The 19,689-nt window shown below is 45.6% G+C and overlaps 1 protein-coding gene across 3 annotated transcripts; it reads right to left on the reverse strand.

Annotated features, from left to right (window-relative positions):
* Nucleotides 1–1,638: 1,638 nt before the first annotated feature.
* On the reverse strand, nucleotides 1,639–19,682 carry WDTC1 (WD and tetratricopeptide repeats 1). Of its 3 annotated transcripts, none has more exons than XM_009580483.1 (15): nucleotides 19,620–19,682; nucleotides 16,743–16,826; nucleotides 15,784–15,830; nucleotides 14,465–14,576; nucleotides 13,836–14,023; nucleotides 12,984–13,166; nucleotides 12,578–12,672; nucleotides 11,392–11,507; nucleotides 10,189–10,264; nucleotides 8,371–8,467; nucleotides 7,006–7,179; nucleotides 3,555–3,790; nucleotides 3,008–3,176; nucleotides 2,396–2,588; nucleotides 1,639–2,242 (listed from the first exon to the last, which is right to left on the reverse strand). In XM_009580483.1, the coding sequence occupies exons 1-15, from the start codon at nucleotides 19,665–19,667 to the stop codon at nucleotides 2,045–2,047; spliced, it is 2,016 nt and encodes a 671-aa protein (XP_009578778.1). In that variant the 5' UTR covers nucleotides 19,668–19,682; the 3' UTR covers nucleotides 1,639–2,044. The 3 variants fall into 3 exon arrangements, with proteins under 3 accessions (XP_009578778.1, XP_009578777.1, XP_009578776.1); XM_009580482.1 differs by having other exon boundaries at nucleotides 3,008–3,165; nucleotides 3,538–3,790; nucleotides 8,371–8,464; nucleotides 19,620–19,681; XM_009580481.1 differs by having other exon boundaries at nucleotides 3,008–3,165; nucleotides 3,538–3,790; nucleotides 19,620–19,681.
* Nucleotides 19,683–19,689: the final 7 nt, after the last annotated feature.

Genomic DNA, 19,689 nt, shown 5'->3' on the forward strand with positions numbered 1-19,689 from the left:
CAATCACAGCTCACCAGAGCACAAGGGCAGCCAGTCGTTTCTGGGTGGTGAGGGGCATGCTCCCAACAACACCGGGCCTCGCTAAGGCTCGGTTTCACCCACACGTGAAAGAGCAGATGGACATCTTTGTCTGAGGGGCAGAGATCAGGTCCCAGATAGCTCCACTGCGATTGCAAGGGAGGTGCAGGAGATCTCTCTACGCAGGGAACAGTTGGAGAGACGTTGGGCAGCCAGTCGTTTCTGGGTGGTGAGGGGCATGCTCCCAACAACACCGGGCCTCGCTAAGGCTCGGTTTCACCCACACGTGAAAGAGCAGATGGACATCTTTGTCTGAGGGGCAGAGATCAGGTCCCAGATAGCTCCACTGCGATTGCAAGGGAGGTGCAGGAGATCTCTCTACGCAGGGAACAGTTGGAGAGACGTTGCCAGCTACGAGCCTCTGTGACCTCTCTCCCTCCTGCACAAGGCTCGCTCATCTTGTAAAGACTGTTCTGGAAGGGAGAGGAAGCCAGTTACCTCGATCAGCCAGCACTGCGCAGTCTCTCTCATCAACGCCTGTCAGCCAGAAGCAGCCAGAGAAGGAAAGGGAGGCCTCTCATCTTTCCAGAGGAGGAACAGGAAGACAAGGGATTGCACCACATGGAAGAACAGCCCTAATGTAGCATACACACATGCGCACACACTCCCAGACACACATCTCACACCCCTGGGACCAAGGCTAGCATGTTCAGACCTTCAGCAGTAAGAGATACGAGACAGCGCAGAGCAGTTAAGATCTCCAGGGGCTCTTTGGTCTTAGTTGATAGTCCTAGAAAAAACAACCTCTTCAGATTCGGTTGTAGCACAGCTGTGTAAGATCTATTTGATATTTAGTGTTTGGCAACTGCAAGAGGGGAAAACGCGGCTGCATGTTACACGAGCAGGAGAGGAATGGAAGTACAATGCTGCATTTCTAGGTGTACTCCTGGCTTTGCAGCCAGAGTCAGTGTGTGGAGAGCGGGAAGAGGAAGGAGGGTTCCTGAGAGGACCACTAACCCATCAGATGTTACACCAACAATAAGGTGGAGAAGGCCCACCTTGGCCAAGACGGAGCAGCTGACTGCACAAAAATGCTGCTGTCTAAAAGCTCAAAACTTTACTTGCAACATATACGCGGTGGCAACATTCTCGGCTCCAGCACAGGTGACATGGAGAGGAGAAGGTGAATACAGCTACACACATTTTGGGCAACGGAGAGAGAAGCTCTGGAAGAGCGCTGTTACCAGCCCCTTTCCTCGGTAGCTTTAGCCTCTGATCAAACCTGCTCCCATTGCTGTCACCTTTCTCCACGGGTTCATAGACCACAGAAGAAAGTATCAGAGCTAGGCAAGCACATCTTGCCCTGTTGAGTTGCGCATACTCAGTGCCTTCACTGATTCATCAACTAAGACAGATGCCCAGGGACAAGACAGGCAATATCCAGTCCTTAATACAACACAGCTACATCTGGTGATGACGTGTTAGAGATGGAAGCCAGAAGAAAGATGTTATAGGAAAAACAGGTGTTTCATGGCCAACAACCCTAAACCAGGGGCCTCTAGACAGGCTGGTAGCACAAAAGCAGAGTCAAGCTTTCAAGACCAAGATCACTGCAGTAAATTCATTCCATAACCCTTGCCCTAGGTTTGTATTTTATTCAGGAATTTAACATCCCCTCTGCAAATGCGTGAATGCAGGCAACATCACCCTGTACCAGATCATACAGCAGCTCTGGGAAAAAAGTCACCAGCTTACACTGCTTACAGACAACTCAAAGACCCCTGTTGGGACTAAATTCCACTAAAGGCAAACCCCGGACTGCACTGCCATGCTGCTCAGTAGCGTGACGGGAGGAGGAGGAGGTGGTGGCGATGGTTTAAAGAGACGGCCGCTCCTGCCCCTGCCAGCCTGTCCTACTCTGTGCATAGTGCGAAACAGTGCAGTCATTCATCAGAGAAAGTTCAGGACCAAGGAAACTAGGTTCCCTTTCAGCCAAACAATTAGAGGAAGGAGAGGCAGTTCTGTTTTAGCTGGGCCGGCACTGGACTTGCCCCTCTGAGCTGTCTTCATCATCTGAGCCTCCAGCCCCACCACTGGTCAGTCCTGTAATCCGGTACCCCATGTTCAGCAACATCACCTCCAGCGGGTCTGCATTCATTCGTCTCTGGTTAGCTTGGGAAGCACCTTCCATGTCTACTACCACGCGGCCATTAAGGGTTTCACTCTGCAAGACAAGAAGGGAGAGAACTCAGCAAGGCAGCGCAAGGACCAAAGAGGGGCTGTTACTGCTGCTGCAACTCTCAAGAGATCCCAGTAGGAAAGACTGGTGTGTGTTACATCTCACGACAACACGACAGTCTTTTACTGCGGCTCTTACCTCTGGCCTAGGGTTCCACAGTCGTACAACTGGGTCAATGCCGCTGGTGGCCAGGAAGCAGTAACTGGGATGAGGCTGGAGACAATTCACGATCGACTCGTCTCCCTGCAGCACTCTAACAAGGTTGGTGGTTTCTTTCTCCCAGATGAAGAAGGAGCCGTCATCTGACCCACTGACTATGTACTGTGCGTTGCTAGGGTGAGAGGAGCAGAGACTGGAGATCACAGCTCAGAGCCAAAGCTAGCCTCTAGCAGACATGAGAATCTCAGTTGGCTTCTATAACCAGCAGGCTGCCACCCCTCACGCTTATGGATCCAGATAAAGCTTTTGTGTTGGTTCCCTCCATCCCCAGGATTCATGTTTTCAATCCCAAATGGCTTTTCTGAAACGCTAGCCCAACTGGGTCCTCTGTGGATCTGCTACTGAATCAGCTATTCATGCAGCTACACAAGGAGGAGGGTTTCTGTCATCTTTTTCAACCCTGCAAACCAGTGTCAGCGTCATTTTATGCACAGTCACGTGGGGCTACGCATGAGGCTTTATCCGATGGACGAGAGCATTCTGCTGCTGCTCACATTCCTGTCCTGCATCCCTATTATGCTGCCAACATACCTGCCAAAGAAATTGGCCTCTTTGATGTCTGTAGTAGTGTTACAGTGGCCACAATATCGGAATTTGTAGTCGTAGCTGCGCTCCCTTAGCACCATCTCATCTTCTGAGATGGAATCCTTGCGGCCTGTGGCTCGCAGCCGGATGGGGCCACCCCCTTTCTTGTCTTCAGCTGGAAAGACAACAGATTTCCTTTGTCACAATTTGGGGAGGAACATGTTCTAAGCAAACAGCACTCTAGGAGACCCTAATAGCTTTAAAGAAGAGTTAAGGACAATTCCAGCAGGGAGCAGGGCTTAGAGCACAAGCTTCCTTCCAGATTATCTCCTGGGTACATCAAGACCCCTTTTATCATACTCTCGCTCAAGAGCAAACCAGGACCAGGCGCAAGGAAAGAACAGGCTCAGGCCAGTTTTTGTGCACAGTACCAACCAATCTCTCTCAGAAGTTGGAGCTTTATTTCAGAGGGGCAGTTCAAGGAGAAAATTCCTTGTCCAATCATTAGATTTTAGTATAACCTTGAAGAACCACACTGGACACTGGCACTCACCGTTATCGCTCTTGGAGAAGAGGGCTGCATTGATGTCTCTGTCTAGTGCATCGCAGGCACTGCTATGTGCTTGTTCTGGGAACTTCCCTTTAAAATCATCCAGACACTCCAGTGCTTCTGCCACGTACTTGAGTTCAAAGAGACAGCGGGCAAGACGGAAATGGGCCTTCAGGTGGCATGGATTCAAAGATATGGCCTTCAAGCAGTCTCTTAAAGCATCATAATGGTCCCCATCCCTGAAGAAAAGGGAGAGGTGGATTAGATAGCCCAAACAAAAACAGCATACATTTTCCACTGCCATTTCCCAGGCCTCGTTTCACTGCAAAGCTTGTTGTTTCCAGCTCTCTTTATGCAAGCAGACACCCCACAAGTTCACGTACTAATAGCATTTGCTCTTTCCCAGGGACACCATCTGACCAAGCCCAGCTTCTTGAGTGCACCTCCACACGTATACAGGCAGCCCTGTAATGCGACCATGCAGCAAAGCCCAGCAAGTCTTGACCTGCCATTTTAAATCCGACAGAGCAGAGCTCACTGATAGAACACATTTAGGGAAGTCCTTTGAAGATGGAGGATGCACAAGCCCTCTGGCCAAGCAGACACAAGGCCTCTCCTGCAAGGCGAGCAGGGCCTCGTCAGAGCACGGCAGCTCACGCGTGCCCCTTTGTGGACGCACAGCGTGGCAGCATGTTTCCCTGCCCACAGTCAGAGCCACTTGTAGCCCTTAAGAAGGAGCTACAGAACCACCACACTTCATAGCCCCGATGGACACGTGTCTAAAGCAGCAGTCTTTTCCCACCTTTATAGGAAAAACCTTAAAGTTTTAGAAATAAGCGTTATAGCAGACTGGTATCATTATGGATATTTACATCCTATTTACAGTTACTGGAGACCACACTTGATTTCCCTAAGCTCCATGATGTGGGAATAAGAATGCCTCTGCTTGTGCTCTGGAAGCAGGAGAGACTTGACAAGCCTTGCATGCTGGTATTCAGTTCAGACTGACAGAGGCTGAGAAGTCAGCCAAGGCTGACACGCCTGGTGTACCAGCATTGAGCCTAAATTGTTCAGAGGCACCACAATCTGCCTGAAGAGTGCCAAGTCTCCATATGATGGCTAATGATAATAATAATAATGGTTCACACCTGTAACCTATGTGCACTGCACCTACCAAAGTCTGAAACAGTCCCAAGGGGAAGGGGGTGAATTGCCCTGTACCTCCAACACGGCGACAATTTGAAATCACATGGAGCCTTTGTCAGGGAAAACGTGCTCCTGTGTCTCTACTCTTTAAAGGGAGCTCCAAATTTTTGGGTTACATGCTAAGCAGCGCTTATTCAGTGCCACAAGCACGTTTTGCAAACCATTCATCCTATTGCTCTCTCCCGTCTAAATGAATATTGGCCACTTATTACAGCTTGCTAGCACAGTACAGAAAGTGGAGTGCCTTTTCCATGAGATCTGCTGCAAAGCAGAAGAAACATGGTTCTTGAGGGCTGTCTTTGCAGCACTGTGTCTGTGTTAATCCAGGAGGCTGGATGCAGCGCATCGGGCCACTTTTATTCAAAGAAAGAGGGAATGCAAGTTACCTGTTACGATGACAGATGGGCGTCTCGCATTTTCAGAGCTGATTGGGCTATTAACTGCTTTGCCACCCTCAAAAATCCTTCAATCTCAACTACCAGTGTCAGACAGCGCAAGAGACTGGTGTGAAAATGTACACGTTGAGATGTAAAGCAGGCACTGACTTCTCCCATTGTTACAGGTTTGACTCGGCTTGTGCAAAAATGCTCTAACTAAAATCAGCGAGGTACTGTCAACATAGACTGCTAAAAGCAATCTGGAGAGTGATGCAGTTGGCTCTTACGAGCAAATTTTAAAAGGACAGCCTTAGAAGCACTGCAGAGTATGAGTAGCATCTTAAGGGAGATGAGCAAGGGGAGGTTAGGAAATTACAGACCTTCCTTTTTTCTAGATCTCTCTGTTACTCAGCGAACGAGGCCAAAGCAAGACCTGCAGTATTCTGCAGGGTGGCCTATAGCTGTTCCTGCTCCGAATGGGAAGGACACCTTAGAGACACAGGGTGTTCAGCGTAGGTCACTGTCCAACTCCTCCTTCTCAGTGACATCCCAGCCACCTTCTGCCACACAGCAGTAGCTGTTCCCAGCAGAAAAGTGCCCCGTCTTTTCTGCACCTGAGAAGATATCAGCTCAGTACTATTTAAATTCTAATCATTGCATGCCACAGAAACCCATTGTGCATATATTTTCACATCTTCCTGCTACCAAAAACTGTAGCAAAGCACTAGCTGACACAAAGAAAGGTTCAGATCTGCCAAGATCCTTCGGGAAAAATGATTCCTATAAGAAAAACATCATTCATGAGATCAGCACTCAGCTTCTGTCTTCCATTCCTTAATCCCAACCTATTGTTCTTCTCCCTCTGAACACTGCGGTCTTTCTGAGGCAGCTCCCAAATCTCTCCTATTGCAAAACAGCCAGTAGGCCAGTTACTAACAGTCACAACTGCTGGCTGCTCTTTATCTTGGCAAGAAGATGGGAGAATTCATATTGGGGATTTCAGCAGGGAGAGGAGAAGGATATCCTCACAAAGCAAATGTAGATGAAGGACCACAGCTATTTTAAATACGTTAATGGCAAGTCATGCTACTCAGTCTTACTCTGCTCAAGGGAACAGATACTAAAATAATTCAGCTGTATCTTGCAGATGCAGCTCTGGCTATTGGTCAGAGAAGACATTACCTACTGCAGAGGCTAACAGCATATTTTGCAACAATCAGGACAGAACCTCCCCCAGACTCTGAGGCACCAGTTGCCACCTCCCCAGATCCCTCAGAGAGGTTTGTTTCCAGTCAAGGGGAGCTGGTTAGCCGGGTTAGCACGGGAACCACCAGGTCACGTCTGATTATCTGCAGTACTAGTTACTTGGATAAAGCAGCAACCAAAGCAATTCCAGGCAGTCCTACAACAATCTCGTATCATGAGATAGGAAGTTATCAAGCATAGTAACCATTACCTCATCTGTTGACAGCAGATTTAGAGCCACACTCTAATGCAGATCAGAACTATCCAAAGAAACACAAACACCCTTGGAGACACTCATAATGCTGTTACTCACAAGTGGATTTTTGGTTTCTTTTTAAACAGGAAAAGAACAGAACATTACTCAGCATGCCAGTAGGCAAAATGATGAGCTACTACCAGCTGTGCTTGCCTGTGCAGTCTCTGTGGCTGTAATTTCTCCAACACATGCTGTTCTGCAATCCCCTTGTTCTGTGCCAGAGGTGACCCACTTACAGCTTGATCCAATAACCCCAACCCTGCTCCACACATAGGGAAGTGGACAACAAGGCATCAGTGGTACTCAGAAGTCAGGTACCAGCACTCACTGCCTGTTACACGAAACACTCTGATATTCTCTGTTTCCTTACCACTTGCGCTTCATGTAGGCAGCAGCTCTGTTTCCATACAGCATGGCATTGTTGGGGGCTTTCTGGACTGCTTTGCTGTATAGCTGGATGGCTTGAGTCCACAGCTGGCAAGCAAAGGCCTCGTTGGCTTGCTGCTTGATTCTCTCCAGATACGGAGGTAACTCCACTTGGGGACTGAAGGGAAAGAAGAAAGGAGCACAGGTAAGTCTCACATGCTAATGCTTTGTTAACTCCAGTTAAATGTCTGCAGTGTTTTGTTCTAGCTTAGCAAGTCCCAGCAAGCACTAGCTAACACCAAAAGTTTCAGAAAAAGGCAGAAGAGACCCTGTACCTGAATTTAGGAGGAAGGTTTCTTTTTGACCATCATTTGACTGTTTCCATTTTTTCTTTATATATAGACACCCACTCAAAATTGAACAGTGGGTATTTTAAGCATCTAATCCCTCAGACTTCACCAATACATCTTTGCGCTGACTGCATAAAAAACATTTCCAATCCTCTTCTAGCAATGTATAACAGAATGCAGATTCAGAAGGAAACCAAGCATCCGAGTTCACTGGGCTGCACAAGGCCCATGCTCAGCAACCCAAAATTCCAGCCACATCTCTGCTGCAGTGGTGGGGGGGCCATCTAGAGGAAACAAGCTGAAAACATTCAGCAAAGTGACTTTGGTGGAACCTAGACTATCCATATATGGTATTAAGCAACTGTGTCTTGACTTTAACCATGTCTCATCAGCTGGAAGAAAAACAGTCAGCAAGATGTGCTTCAAGTCTGCTTCTGCGTCGCCCCAACTGCATTTTGCTCTTAAAGAAAGGAAGCAGCAGGAACAACAGAAGCGGGCTCTCCATCCGTTCCTAGCTCACATGCAGACTGCAGGAGTAATGACTCCAGTGTCATTGTCGTAAAGCAATTTTGGTCACTTCAGTTCAGTTTGCAGCAGGCAGGTGCTCAAAAATATGACAAAGGGAAGCAAGGCTCTTTCAACCTGACAGCCTCTCCTCTTTACCAAGACACAGTTCGTGCAGGCCAGGAAGTAACAACGACTCAGGACAGCTAAGAACACTTTGCTCTTAGGCCTGAAAAGTCATTTCTTAGTTTTGTCTGCAGTAATTCATCTTAAGAGGGGAAAAGTCCTCATGGACAACATTTCTCCAAGGACGCTCTTGCCTGATCTGACTCTTCTTCATAGCCCACGCATAAGAAGCAAACACAGCTCCTAGGACAGAGGCCACTTGACAATCAAGTCAACATGCCAAGCGGATTTGCACTTCACACCTTGTTTAGCAGCACCTAACCCTGGCAAGAGGAAGAGGACACGAACAAAGCTATAGGGCTTTCATGTAGGTAGATCTGTCCCCTTACCTCACATGTGCTCTTCCTTCAGACAAGCGGAAGCCATTGCTGTGGAGATGGATGCCATTCGACACTCCGTTGGTAGAGGTTTTTCCATTCTGCACTTCTGAAGGTTAGGATAAAAAAAAAATACAGCCATGCTAAGTATCGATGTGGATTATATAAACTAGTATCTGAAGCTTCAGGGTTTTATTTTACAGCAGAGCCAAGCCAATGCCACAGCCCCATTCAGAGCAGAAATAAAACTTCCATGATTCCACACACCCCTCTGCCCCTCCAGCCACCTGGATTTGATTTGCCTTCTTACATTTACTGCAAAATCTCTGCAGTATCCTTCGCAATACAACTCCAGAACAGAAAACTAGATACACATAGAACTAATTATACACACACAAAGAGAGGGAGCTTGAACTGCCTTCAGACTGAGTCTAGGCCCATAATCAGAGTACCTGACTGATCACCAGAAGCCTGATATTTAAAACTGCAGAAGTATTTAGTAACATTAGTAGCTTTGTATTTTAGATTCACTCAGATAAAGAATCATAGAGCTAAGCTGTTGAACATTTAATAGAACAAGGAGGATGAGGGGAACCACTGGAGAAATCCAGTACAGGAATTCCAGATGCTTTATTCCTTTTCTTACCCTACTGCTCAAGGAGCAGTTCAAGACGAAACAATCCTCTGAAGGTCAGGCAGCCACATCATCTGCCATTTCTATAGAAAATACTCAGCTTCAAGCTTTACAAACTGCATTTATGTTGCAGCTGGGAGTGCTCCTGCGGCCATTTCACAGGTTGGGAAACTGGGGACACTGTCCAACCAGTCTACTGAACTGCTCAGAGATTTCAGTGTGCAGAGACAGGCATGCACATGAAGTTCAGCCTTCGTACTGATACCGCCTTTTCACAGCCTTTGCCTGAACTTTCTGTGCCCAACAGGGTGGAGCATTCGCTGCAACCGCACCACTATGAGCCTGTTCAAACGCTGTCCTGCCATTTAAAGCATGACCTCACCAGATACCACAGTACAGATCACCCACGTGCATTCAAGGCAGAAGAGAAAGGCAGGCAGGGCATATATTTGCTACCAGGATGTGAGTGTTAGATTAAGGCCTAAGGCGAGCTGAGTACACAGATCAAACTCTGCCAGAGTGCTCTGAGAACAGGGAAGGGGCTGAGCAGGGAACACTTCCTGATAAGAGTCAGCCTCTGCCCGGGGAATGACGCTGTAGCCATTCACCACGTACTGCCTGCAGTATCTGTGTACGAACAGGTCCTGTAAGAAACAGGGCCAGGAATAAAAAGGCTTTTGGATTTACTTACTCGTTAAATAAATGACTTTTTGATTCACCAGGAGGGATATTAGTGCCAGGACAGATTCTTAGGGAAGAGATTGTTCTGTTTCCTTCCTAACAGGTGTATAAGGGGATAACAGATGTATTCTACGTTTTATTAATGAGTTTTAAAAAATAAAACCAATATACCATTTCCATGCCTGTCCACAAAGTTCTCCCCCTTAGTTGAAGGCAGGATACCAGAACCTCAACCACTCTACAAAGTCTACTTTATCCTTTCTGTACAGCTTTAAGCATTCTCCTTAGCTCACACAAGCATACACCTCTCAACAGCTCACTTCTCCCCTCGAGACACACGTTTTGTCACTCTGTAGAAGGGTTTTAGAACTCGGGGTATGAACTGCACTGCAGAAACAGCCCAGCAACAGCCATGCCCTACTTCATTTTCCTAGTTCCTGCACCCTGAAAAAGAGTTGTGTAGTATATGATTTCACTCTGCCTTCCACTCACTTTCATGACAGCATCATACTTACCCCCTGAAGTATGGCACTTCTTTGGGAGGAGAAAAGTGTATGGTCGCTGTTTGTATGTTAGATCAAACAAATAGACCTAAGGAATGAAGAAAGAGAATGAGACAAAAAAGAAGTCAATGAAACATAGATGCTCAAGTCACTGAAATAAAACGGGGCTAGACAGGTATATGGCACGACATTTGGTTTTTTGCTATTTCCAATTTTCTAACTAGGAATCTTGTTTATAGACATGGACACACAGGATGACAGCAGTACCAGTGGCATGTTCCATTCCAGCATTGGGTTCAGAAAGAATAACGCTGAGAAATAGGAGCCTTGTCTTACTCAAGAGGTAAGAAAGCCTTCTCCACAGCTACAGAACTTAAAAGATGATCTGACCACAAACCAAGCTGCTCAAAAACCTTCAACTCCAATAAGATATTCTAACTGCTTAATAAACACAGTGATCATGAAAAATCAAACATTTATTGACAGAAAAGAGGCAGTACATTAAACCAAGGCAAAAGTCTCTCTAGATAAAACCAGGATTTCCTGAGAAACTTCGAAAGCAGCCCTGCGAAGCCCTAATTTAAAACTGGTATAGGAATTCACAGCCCAGATCAGACCTACAATTCAGCTAACTCAGCACCTTGTCTTACAGGGAAGGAGTGCATGTGTGAGAAAGAGATCTGCAGAGGACAACCACAGAGTAAAGTGCCCACAGCAAAGTTCCTGCTTAATCCATGCTGATTAATGCTGTCAGGAGGATTTTCTCATTTCACTGATAGGCTTTACAAAAGATCCATGAATATCACCCAGCGCTTAAAATTAAAGCAATCAATACTCCAGGTGAAGGCCTCTGCTTCTGTAAGTTCCTTACTCACTAGATTCTATTACAAAAGCAGTTTGATGTTTCAAGAATGAGTTATGAAATCTTTTCTAGGTCAGCAAAGGTCAGTTCCAGAATTCTGGTTTTCTTCCTCTTCCAGAGAGTGAAATGTGAATTGGAAAACCAGAACAGAATGCCTTTCAAGTGGCAGCATAACAAATAAATCCCTAATACCAAGCATTTAGTCTGAATGAATCAGAAAGCAATTTCAAATCAATCATGTTACTCACAGAGAAGCTGCTATACCCGTTTCGAAGAATGCAGAACAACATACGGTGGCCCAACAAACAGAACTGAATGTGAAGCTTTCTGCCAAACTTTAGCTGTCTTCTTACCTGCTCCCCTCCCATGTTGACCAAGAGCTCAGTGCCATCAGGACTGAAGGTGACGTATGTGGCCACCAGAACTCTCAGCCGGTTGTTGTAGTCCGGAAGCTTCACTGGAAGGTGCCCTGTGGAGAGAAGAGGTCCATACATATTAGCGTAACTAGTAACCGTTGTCTTTGTCCTACCCCAGCTGCTCCCTTTTACAAGAGGTTGTTAGGAGACCTATGTCATGAAGCGCACGCACCTAAGTGATTTTCCATTTCCCACTGTTGTTTATTGAATCCTTCCATCAGCCACCAAAACACGCAGATGTGCATAGCTGCCTTTTCAGAAGTTCTAGGTATCAATTCTGCAAGGCCATCTCCGTATGAGGAGAAGACTGGATTATAACTAGCTTGCTAACAATGAAGTCTGCAGAACCCAGCAAATCTCAGTTTTAGGGATTCACTACAGATTTGGCTTCTGTGATTTGTGGCCATCTGCAAACAAATACCTCCATCTTCAACCCTCTAATCAGGTTTCCTTAATAAAGCCCTTAGCACAACCAAACCAAGCCTCCTAAATATTCAGCTCACACATAGGTTCTTTTGCTTCAGACAGCAGATGTGTTGCATGACCAATTCAGGGGACCTAAGAAATCCTCTAGTGGGACTCATCAGAAGCAAGACTGTCAAAACTGCTCTGATGAACATGCTGGTCTAAGATACTTTAAAAAACCCAAACATTTGGGGGAAAAAAGATAGTAAATAATGAGCACTGGAGAAGAATGTCATCTAGATTGCCCAGATACTGCATCGCTGATTCTTCATCTGCAGGATGAAGACAAGCTACTTTTCTTCTGTGCCAAAAAGATTTTGAACAGCATCCTTGCTGGGACCAGTTCCAGGAGAAACCCTATAGCGCCCAGGTTATCCAGTCCTTGACTTCCCAATAAAAGTGACAAAAAGACATTTACGCTAGACAAGAAGAAGAAAGGCCAGCTCACCAACACACACACTGCCAAATCAGGGAAAATGGGCAGGTAATAAGCAAGAATTCACACCATAGAAGTGAAATAATCTGCAATTCCATGGACATCCCTGTATTAGAGAAGAGCTCTTCCAAGCACTGGTTTCTTGTGTGATAGGTAGAGCTCTGCTTCTTCAGGCATTAACTTAAAAGTCCCATCAGTCACCCCCAGCACAGGTCCCAATACCTGCCACGTAGTACTGTGCCGCACCGTCCGGGAGGGGTTTCTGCCGGTCGCAGAATGTGTGTACTCCAGCAGAAGGACTCTGCTTCATGCTTTTTCTAGCCAGAAAGAAGAACAGTCTTATAATCGCAGCATTCAACTGCTGGAAGCCTGATCTATGCCGACACTTCTTGTTCACACACAGGAGGTCAAGGCCTCATGCCTATACAGCTGTACAGTCACAAGCCTGCCTCACAGCACCCCAATGCACTCGAAAAGAGTGTGGGTGATAGAAAAGACTCGGTAAAACCGCACGGTGAGACAGGCGAGTGTGAGATCACTGCAACTCCCCCTTCCCACCAGAGCCTTGAACAGATTTCTGTACCACTCACGTTTGCCCAGAAGGCCCAGAAAAGCCAGTTGCCATTACCTGTGGTTGTGGATCATGCGTATGTCGTAGAGCCGCACAAAAGGTCCACTTGCCCCTACTGCTAAATAGTTGTTATCTTGGGGGTTGACCGTCAGGCATTTGGCCTCCACCAGCTGCCCGCAGTACTCTGTCAGGTCAACCAGGACTTCTGAACGTTTGCTGTTCTCTCGCAGATCGTACTGTCTGCAAAGGGAAGAGAGAGTCAGGCAATCCGTGCCACTAGACAACAGAAGCAGCAAAAAGAGAGAGGTTAGCTTTCCATGGTGACCGAACTGAAGACCGCTCAAAGCAGCACATTCATACTGCTCAGTAGTGACCTACACTTAATTATCTGGCTTGCGCATGAAGAGATGACACTAACGACATTAATAGTCATTTGTGCCACAGGTTACTGGAAGCATCTCAGTTCAATATACACTCAATATCAGGATAACCATTAAAACCAGCTCTATCACGTGCACAGATTTATTCAAGTTCCAAATTAAACTCTAAATCACGACCTCACAAACAGTAGCTCGTATGAAAAGCAGAACAGATTCTCACAGTAACATTACTCATTTAAGTCTCAATGACTCTGGAGGGAAACGTAGGTCAGTGTTGTATCTCCCTTCCATTTGACATGGCTGTTCCTTTCTTGGCCTTCTTTTTCAGCGGAAGAAAACAGAGGAGCTGAGGAGAGTATTTATCAGAGGAGTCTACATTTCAAGATGAATCCTTCCAGTTTCAGGAAAGGGAGAGATTAGCTTAAGCTCTTTAGTATAGAGACAGTCTCTCTTTAGATCTGTGCATAGTACATACTGCAAAGGATCCCAATCCAATTAATTTTGGGGCAGAACAACTAGAGTTCTGTACCTGATTAGCCCATCTTCTGCTGCGCTCCAGAAGGTGTTAGGCCACATGGGAGCCGTAGCAATCCGCTTAACTCTGTTGGTGTGATCTCCAAACATGTGGATGGTCTCCTTGACAGTCAGGTCATGAACATGCACCTTGGAATCTGCAGCTCCTGTGATGAGGATCCGATCCCCTGAATGCGGCAAGAACTGTGGGAGACAGATTTGACATTCAAACTTGAGACGTGCTGAGGCTGTTCACACAGACATCGCTGAGCTGTCCCAGCAGGTCACAGAGCAGCTTGCTTTAGGAACACAGGATGACCCACGCTATTACCTACATTACACATATGCCAGTGTGCACGCTCCAGAGTCACCAGCTACAGTAGCACACAAAATAGCCTCTTCAACACACATCCCAATTTGCTACAACCATTTCCTCTGAATATACAGAGAGAATGAGATAAGCCTGGGAGCTGCATAAACTAAGTGCAGGTATTAGATTTAATGCAATTTTTTCCTAACATTAGAAATACCAAATTATTTGGGGCAGGGCAATCGCTTGCAGGAAAACATTTTCCAGCAAGGATCTATTCTCTTGCTGCTTACGTTGCTGATTTTGTTAGCCATTCATTCCTTCTAACCATATACCTTGACAGAAAAGATGTTTGCAGTATGTCCTGTGTGCATAGAAAGGAGTTTCTTGTGGTGCAGAGGATCCCAGACAATGGTATGCTGGTCATCAGAGCCAGAGGCCAACAAGCTAAAAGAAACAGAAGAGAAGTATGCATCATGTATTCTTCTATTCTAAGCCGTGACCAATTTCTTAGAGTGGTTTGACCACAGACAGCCATTAAGTTAATTCAGCTCTAAGAAGCCCACTTCCTCTCTCTTTTCTCAGCTATGTGTTCTTGTTGCTCCCCATGCGCCAATCCATTCAGCCAGTTCAGGGAGCTAAACCAGCCAAATATCAACTCCATAGAAAATAAAGCGAGTGTTTTTCGTTGGGTTTAGCTCATTGAACCAGCTCACCACAGATTCACATGGCACAGGGGAAAACAATAGGAGCATTTGGTCAACAACAAAATGCAGGGCCTCCATTTTCCTTATTAGCCTGGCTGCATTAACTGCTCCACATCATCCCCGAACCCAAGCCAAGGCATTCATTCCTGGACTTCAGATGTGCCCAAGCAGTCCCAAGCCAGGGCTCATTTAGTGATTCACAGACTGCTTTTTAAGTGTCGGGTGTGGCAGCAGTATTGCAAGGCACTGTTTGCCTTGTACATCTATCTTCATTTGAAGCAAAAGAATTTGACATCTGCAACCATCAGCTGTTTTAAACTTATTCCCTTGTAGCCAGATCTCTTTCAAATACATGAAATTTTCACTGGTAAGTAATTCCGAAGAGTATCAGACAGCAGACTTTGGATCTTGTAAGAGGCATGTCAAGAAATATACACTCTTCCTTCCATCCAGTCATTTCTCATGCAGATACTCTTTATTCCACTTGGTTAACGGAAATGCTTTTATGTTTAGTTTCCCTCTAAAATTGCAGAGAGGGGTAAATGCTCTACCCTCCTCCCTTATATGTTTGTCCCCCAGCAGAAGCTTTTAACAGCATGGTGAAGGGGGTGGGGAAATGTCACTAGCAGCTGGGCAAATCCTAAAGATCCATTATAATCCATAATACCACTTAAGAGAAGAGAAGCAGCCTTCAATCTCCACTTCTTAGTCTGACCATTTCCCTTCTGAACTCACTAAAGGGGCATTTCTAAGAATATCCAGATATATCTAACAAAATAAAGCTTCTTTTGAAGCGTGAGCTCTACTACAGTTCAAAACTTTGAGCTTGAGCTCCACTTTACTAGGAATGGGAAGCAGCTGCTGATGATAAGATGACCTACATCCTACTTGTGGGAGAACCTGGGGTTATCAGTTTGTTGATCCCCTGAATCAAGCCACATACTTACTCTCCTTTTTCATTCCATTCTAGACAGTTGACACACCCAGAGTGACCCTGAGAAAAAAAAAAGGGAAGATGGTATTACACAAACTTCAGACTTATCAAACAGAGCTGTTCTAAGACAAGGACACAGCGAGCTCCCCACACAAAACAACTTGTTCCAATACAAGCAGGTTTTTTTATTCCAACCCTGCAAAAAACCACCCACGTGGCAAATAAGCACCTCCAGAAAAGACAGACATGTTATAGCAGTTGGGGTAGAAAAGGCAAAATGAAACAAATAAAAAAAAAAAAAGTAGCGTTGAATAAAATGGCAGTTTAGTCTCAGAGGCTACAGAAGAAATCCTGCTGTACACATGGAAAGGTGACTTTGCTTCAAAAGCTCTTGGCTAGGCTGACAAATTACATGTACAGGTTCTCTGGGAAAGCAGGGAAAATGCACTTTCAATAACTCTTTTAGAAGCACCTTGCTGCTGGGTGACTATATCATACATCTTCATCCAAATTAACTAACAACTGTACCAGGAAAGACTAAGAGAGCATTGAGGAGTGTTTGATATGGGAGATGCGATTGAAAAGGGGGACAAAAGAATCCCTTCCTCCCCCAAACCAAGACAATCTTAAGATCTTTTTAAGCTGTGTCAGACTGCAAAACAACCACCTATTTTTTAAGCAACACATTACACTCTTTGGCATTAGAGCTGAATATCTTGACAGTTGCCTTCTTCAGGCACCACTGTTAGGACTGGCTGATACACACGCGTTAAAGGCTCTCTTGTAGGTGAATTAGGTAACGCAGAAAGCTCACACAAGATCTCACTGAGCTATTCCTGGCTCTAATGCAGTTTAGGGGACTAAGTAATCAGTATCTATCCCATACAAGAGAGAGAATGCCGCAGGCTGTCCTTTCTGCAATAAGTTGTACAACAAGCAGCTCAGTTTGCTCTTTGAACAATGCCCACTTACCTGCAATTCTGCTTCTAGGCCCAGGCGTCGAATGAATGGATCGGTGACATGATAGTGCCGTTCGAAGCCCAGCGCACCCCTCTCCTGCATGAAGCAAACAAGCACCACACTAACTACAGCAAACAAAACGCTCCTTTTTCCCTTTAAGAGAAGATTCAAGAACTTTAAAAATCAAACAGGGACCTTGCCAGGTATTGGGGTGTCCATAGCATGAGGTACCTGTCCTGTAGTAGGGAGACATCCTACTCCAGCTGGGTAGCCAAGACAAGGTTTGAGAGGCCCACACTAAGACAGAATAAGTTGCCTACTTTGGGCCAGAAATGGAAGATACAAAAGAGCTTGGGAATGCCTGTCATTATCCCTTGGCAAGGATTTCAGAAGCAACTCACTCCTGGGAGACATCGTTTGCATCATCTCCAGGTAGGCCGTTTGTAATCCTCGCCCCTGAATTGGTTTAAAATGATGTTTATCTAATTGCCAGGCTCCAGCTGGGTAGCCAAGACAAGGTTTGAGAGGCCCACACTAAGACAGAATAAGTTGCCTACTTTGGGCCAGAAATGGAAGATACAAAAGAGCTTGGGAATGCCTGTCATTATCCCTTGGCAAGGATTTCAGAAGCAACTCACTCCTGAGGACTGCAGTGCTAGACCACAGCTGCTCAGAAGTCTGCCATTACACAGAATCAGTTGGAGTCAATGATCTTATAGGTCTTTTCCAACCCAAATGATTCTATGATTCTATGAACCTGTCCTGAAGCACCACCACCAAGGGGTAAATTATTGGGGAATGTAACTGGACAGCATCCTTTAGAGATGGCTTATTTCATCAGAAATGGAGTTGGAGCATGTAGCTGCAGTGGGTGTCCATAACATGAGGTACCTGTCCTGTAGTAGGGAGACATCCTACTCCAGCTGGGTAGCCAAGACAAGGTTTGAGAGGCCCACACTAAGACAGAATAAGTTGCCTACTTTGGGCCAGAAATGGAAGATACAAAAGAGCTTGGGAATGCCTGTCATTATCCCTTGGCAACGATTTCAGAAGCAACTCACTCCTGAGGACTGCAGTGCTAGACCACAGCTGCTCAGAAGTCTGCCATTACACAGAATCAGTTGGAGTCAATGATCTTATAGGTCTTTTCCAACCCAAATGATTCTATGATTCTATGAACCTGTCCTGAAGCACCACCACCAAGGGGTAAATTATTGGGGAATGTAACTGGACAGCATCCTTTAGAGATGGCTTATTTCATCAGAAATGGAGTTGGAGCATGTAGCTGCAGTACCACAGCACAGCCTGTTCTACAGGGAAGAGAACAGCTGCCACAGAACTGCGTCAGTACAAATGAAGGTGAAGAAAAGCAGGACAGTTGTTTCCCCTGTGATCTCACAGGGTTCACAGATGCATTAGCAGATGGCTTCGATGAAAGAAGGCCAACTGTAGAGGCAGGCATAAAGAAAAGGGAATGCAAGTCATATTTTGGATGGAACATCTAGTGTCCGAGGAGATTCCTTCCTAGGACCTGATCCAGCCTCGGTCCCATCCTATGCCATGCTATAGGCAGGCAAAGACAACTTAAGCCTTCGTTATCACCATTTATAGATGGGAACGTCAACACTAACATCAACAATTATACTTATGGTAGTGGGAACATGTTAGTAGTCACAGGGCAGACACAAAGAACTAGCGTACTACACTACAGCTCTGCAGACCAATGTTAAGTAATGAACTCCACACAACAAAAGCTATTTGAAAACAAAATGGAGATGGATATAAGGGGATTGGAGGAAAAACAAAACACAACAGGCTTTTTGTAGTAACTTTCATTACAAACTTCAAACCCCTTGACATATTTTTACGGATAGCATTCCCAAAACACTGCTGGGGCCAGTGCAAGGTGCTGCAGTTATAATTGCCTTGCTATTGCAACCTCAGTGGCTTTGTGGGGTCTATTGCTTTTCCTACAAGTAACTGTCAGACTTAGCAACCTTCCCAAGGTCACACATGAAAGTCTAACAGAGCAGACAGTGTGAAAAAGTCCCAGGCTAACGCTTGAACCACAGAACCATCCCTTCCTTGTTAGAGCAGCAAAATAAATCTTTGCACATGGATTAAATTACAAGCTTATAATACAAAGTTTGATACCAAACTGCAAAGTGAAGTGAGCATTCAAGCTCCGAGTTCCTTATTCTGGCCACTAACAGACCACTTTCCTGAATGCTGATTACCAGCAAAGCTGCAAATGATTTAAGGCCTCTGAGTCCAAGTAATAATTGCCTATTGTGTCTGCTGTAGCTAGTCCTTTCACGTTAAGAGATATTTCACAAATGCAGCCATCAGATGACTGATCCGACCACCGTAGAAGTCTTGCCCTACACAAAGGAAGCAAACACACCACTCTTTAAAGAAAAAGAAACAAAAAGAGACTGAGACAGAGATCATTAACTTTACTACAGTCAGAAAATACCTTTGATGGCAAGATCACACAAAGAGAACACATAAAGAAGCAGACAGAAAACTCATGAGGGAAGCTAGCTAAGGGTCCTTTATGGTCCCCAGACACAAGGAGCCAGATTTTTGTCTTCAATGTTGCACTCAAAAAGAACAGACTGGCTGATGTCAAACTAGCATGGTGCGCTCCTGCTAGGGAGAAGAACTGTATTCCTGTTATGCCATACTTTATCCCAGCTCTTCATTAAGGATAGTGATAGGCCCTATGTGTTTGTTCTTTCAAGCTTCTTATACAGCTTATCAGTACGTAAGTAGCAGAGATCTTTTGAGAAGTAAAGGCAACAACATGAGTATTTCCCAGCCCAGCGTGAACGCTGATTCTCTATCTGCTCTCCACCCAACACAAGCAAATGCTTGGCTAACACATACCTTGATTTGTCTGTGGATGATGTCTCTGGTAATGTTTGCTTTTGCCATCTTCTTGCAATGGGGCAGACGA

The sequence above is a fragment of the Fulmarus glacialis genome, unplaced genomic scaffold, assembly GCF_000690835.1.
Source record: "Fulmarus glacialis isolate BGI_N327 unplaced genomic scaffold, ASM69083v1 scaffold806, whole genome shotgun sequence".
Classification (NCBI taxonomy): Eukaryota; Metazoa; Chordata; class Aves; order Procellariiformes; family Procellariidae; genus Fulmarus; species Fulmarus glacialis.

What these genes read in the sequence shown, in the direction of transcription:
- WDTC1 (XM_009580481.1), bottom strand. Translation starts at nt 19,667, where the DNA reads ATGGCAAAAGCAAACATTACCAGAGACATCATCCACAGACAAATCAAG. An exon ending in CAAACATCTTTTCTGTCAAG is followed by an intron (nt 14,024 to 14,464) that starts GTATATGGTTAG and finishes TGTCTCCCACAG; the next exon opens with TTCTTGCCGCATTCAGGGGA. An exon ending in GAAGTGCCATACTTCAGGGG is followed by an intron (nt 8,468 to 10,188) that starts GTAAGTATGATG and finishes CCTAACCTTCAG; the next exon opens with AAGTGCAGAATGGAAAAACC.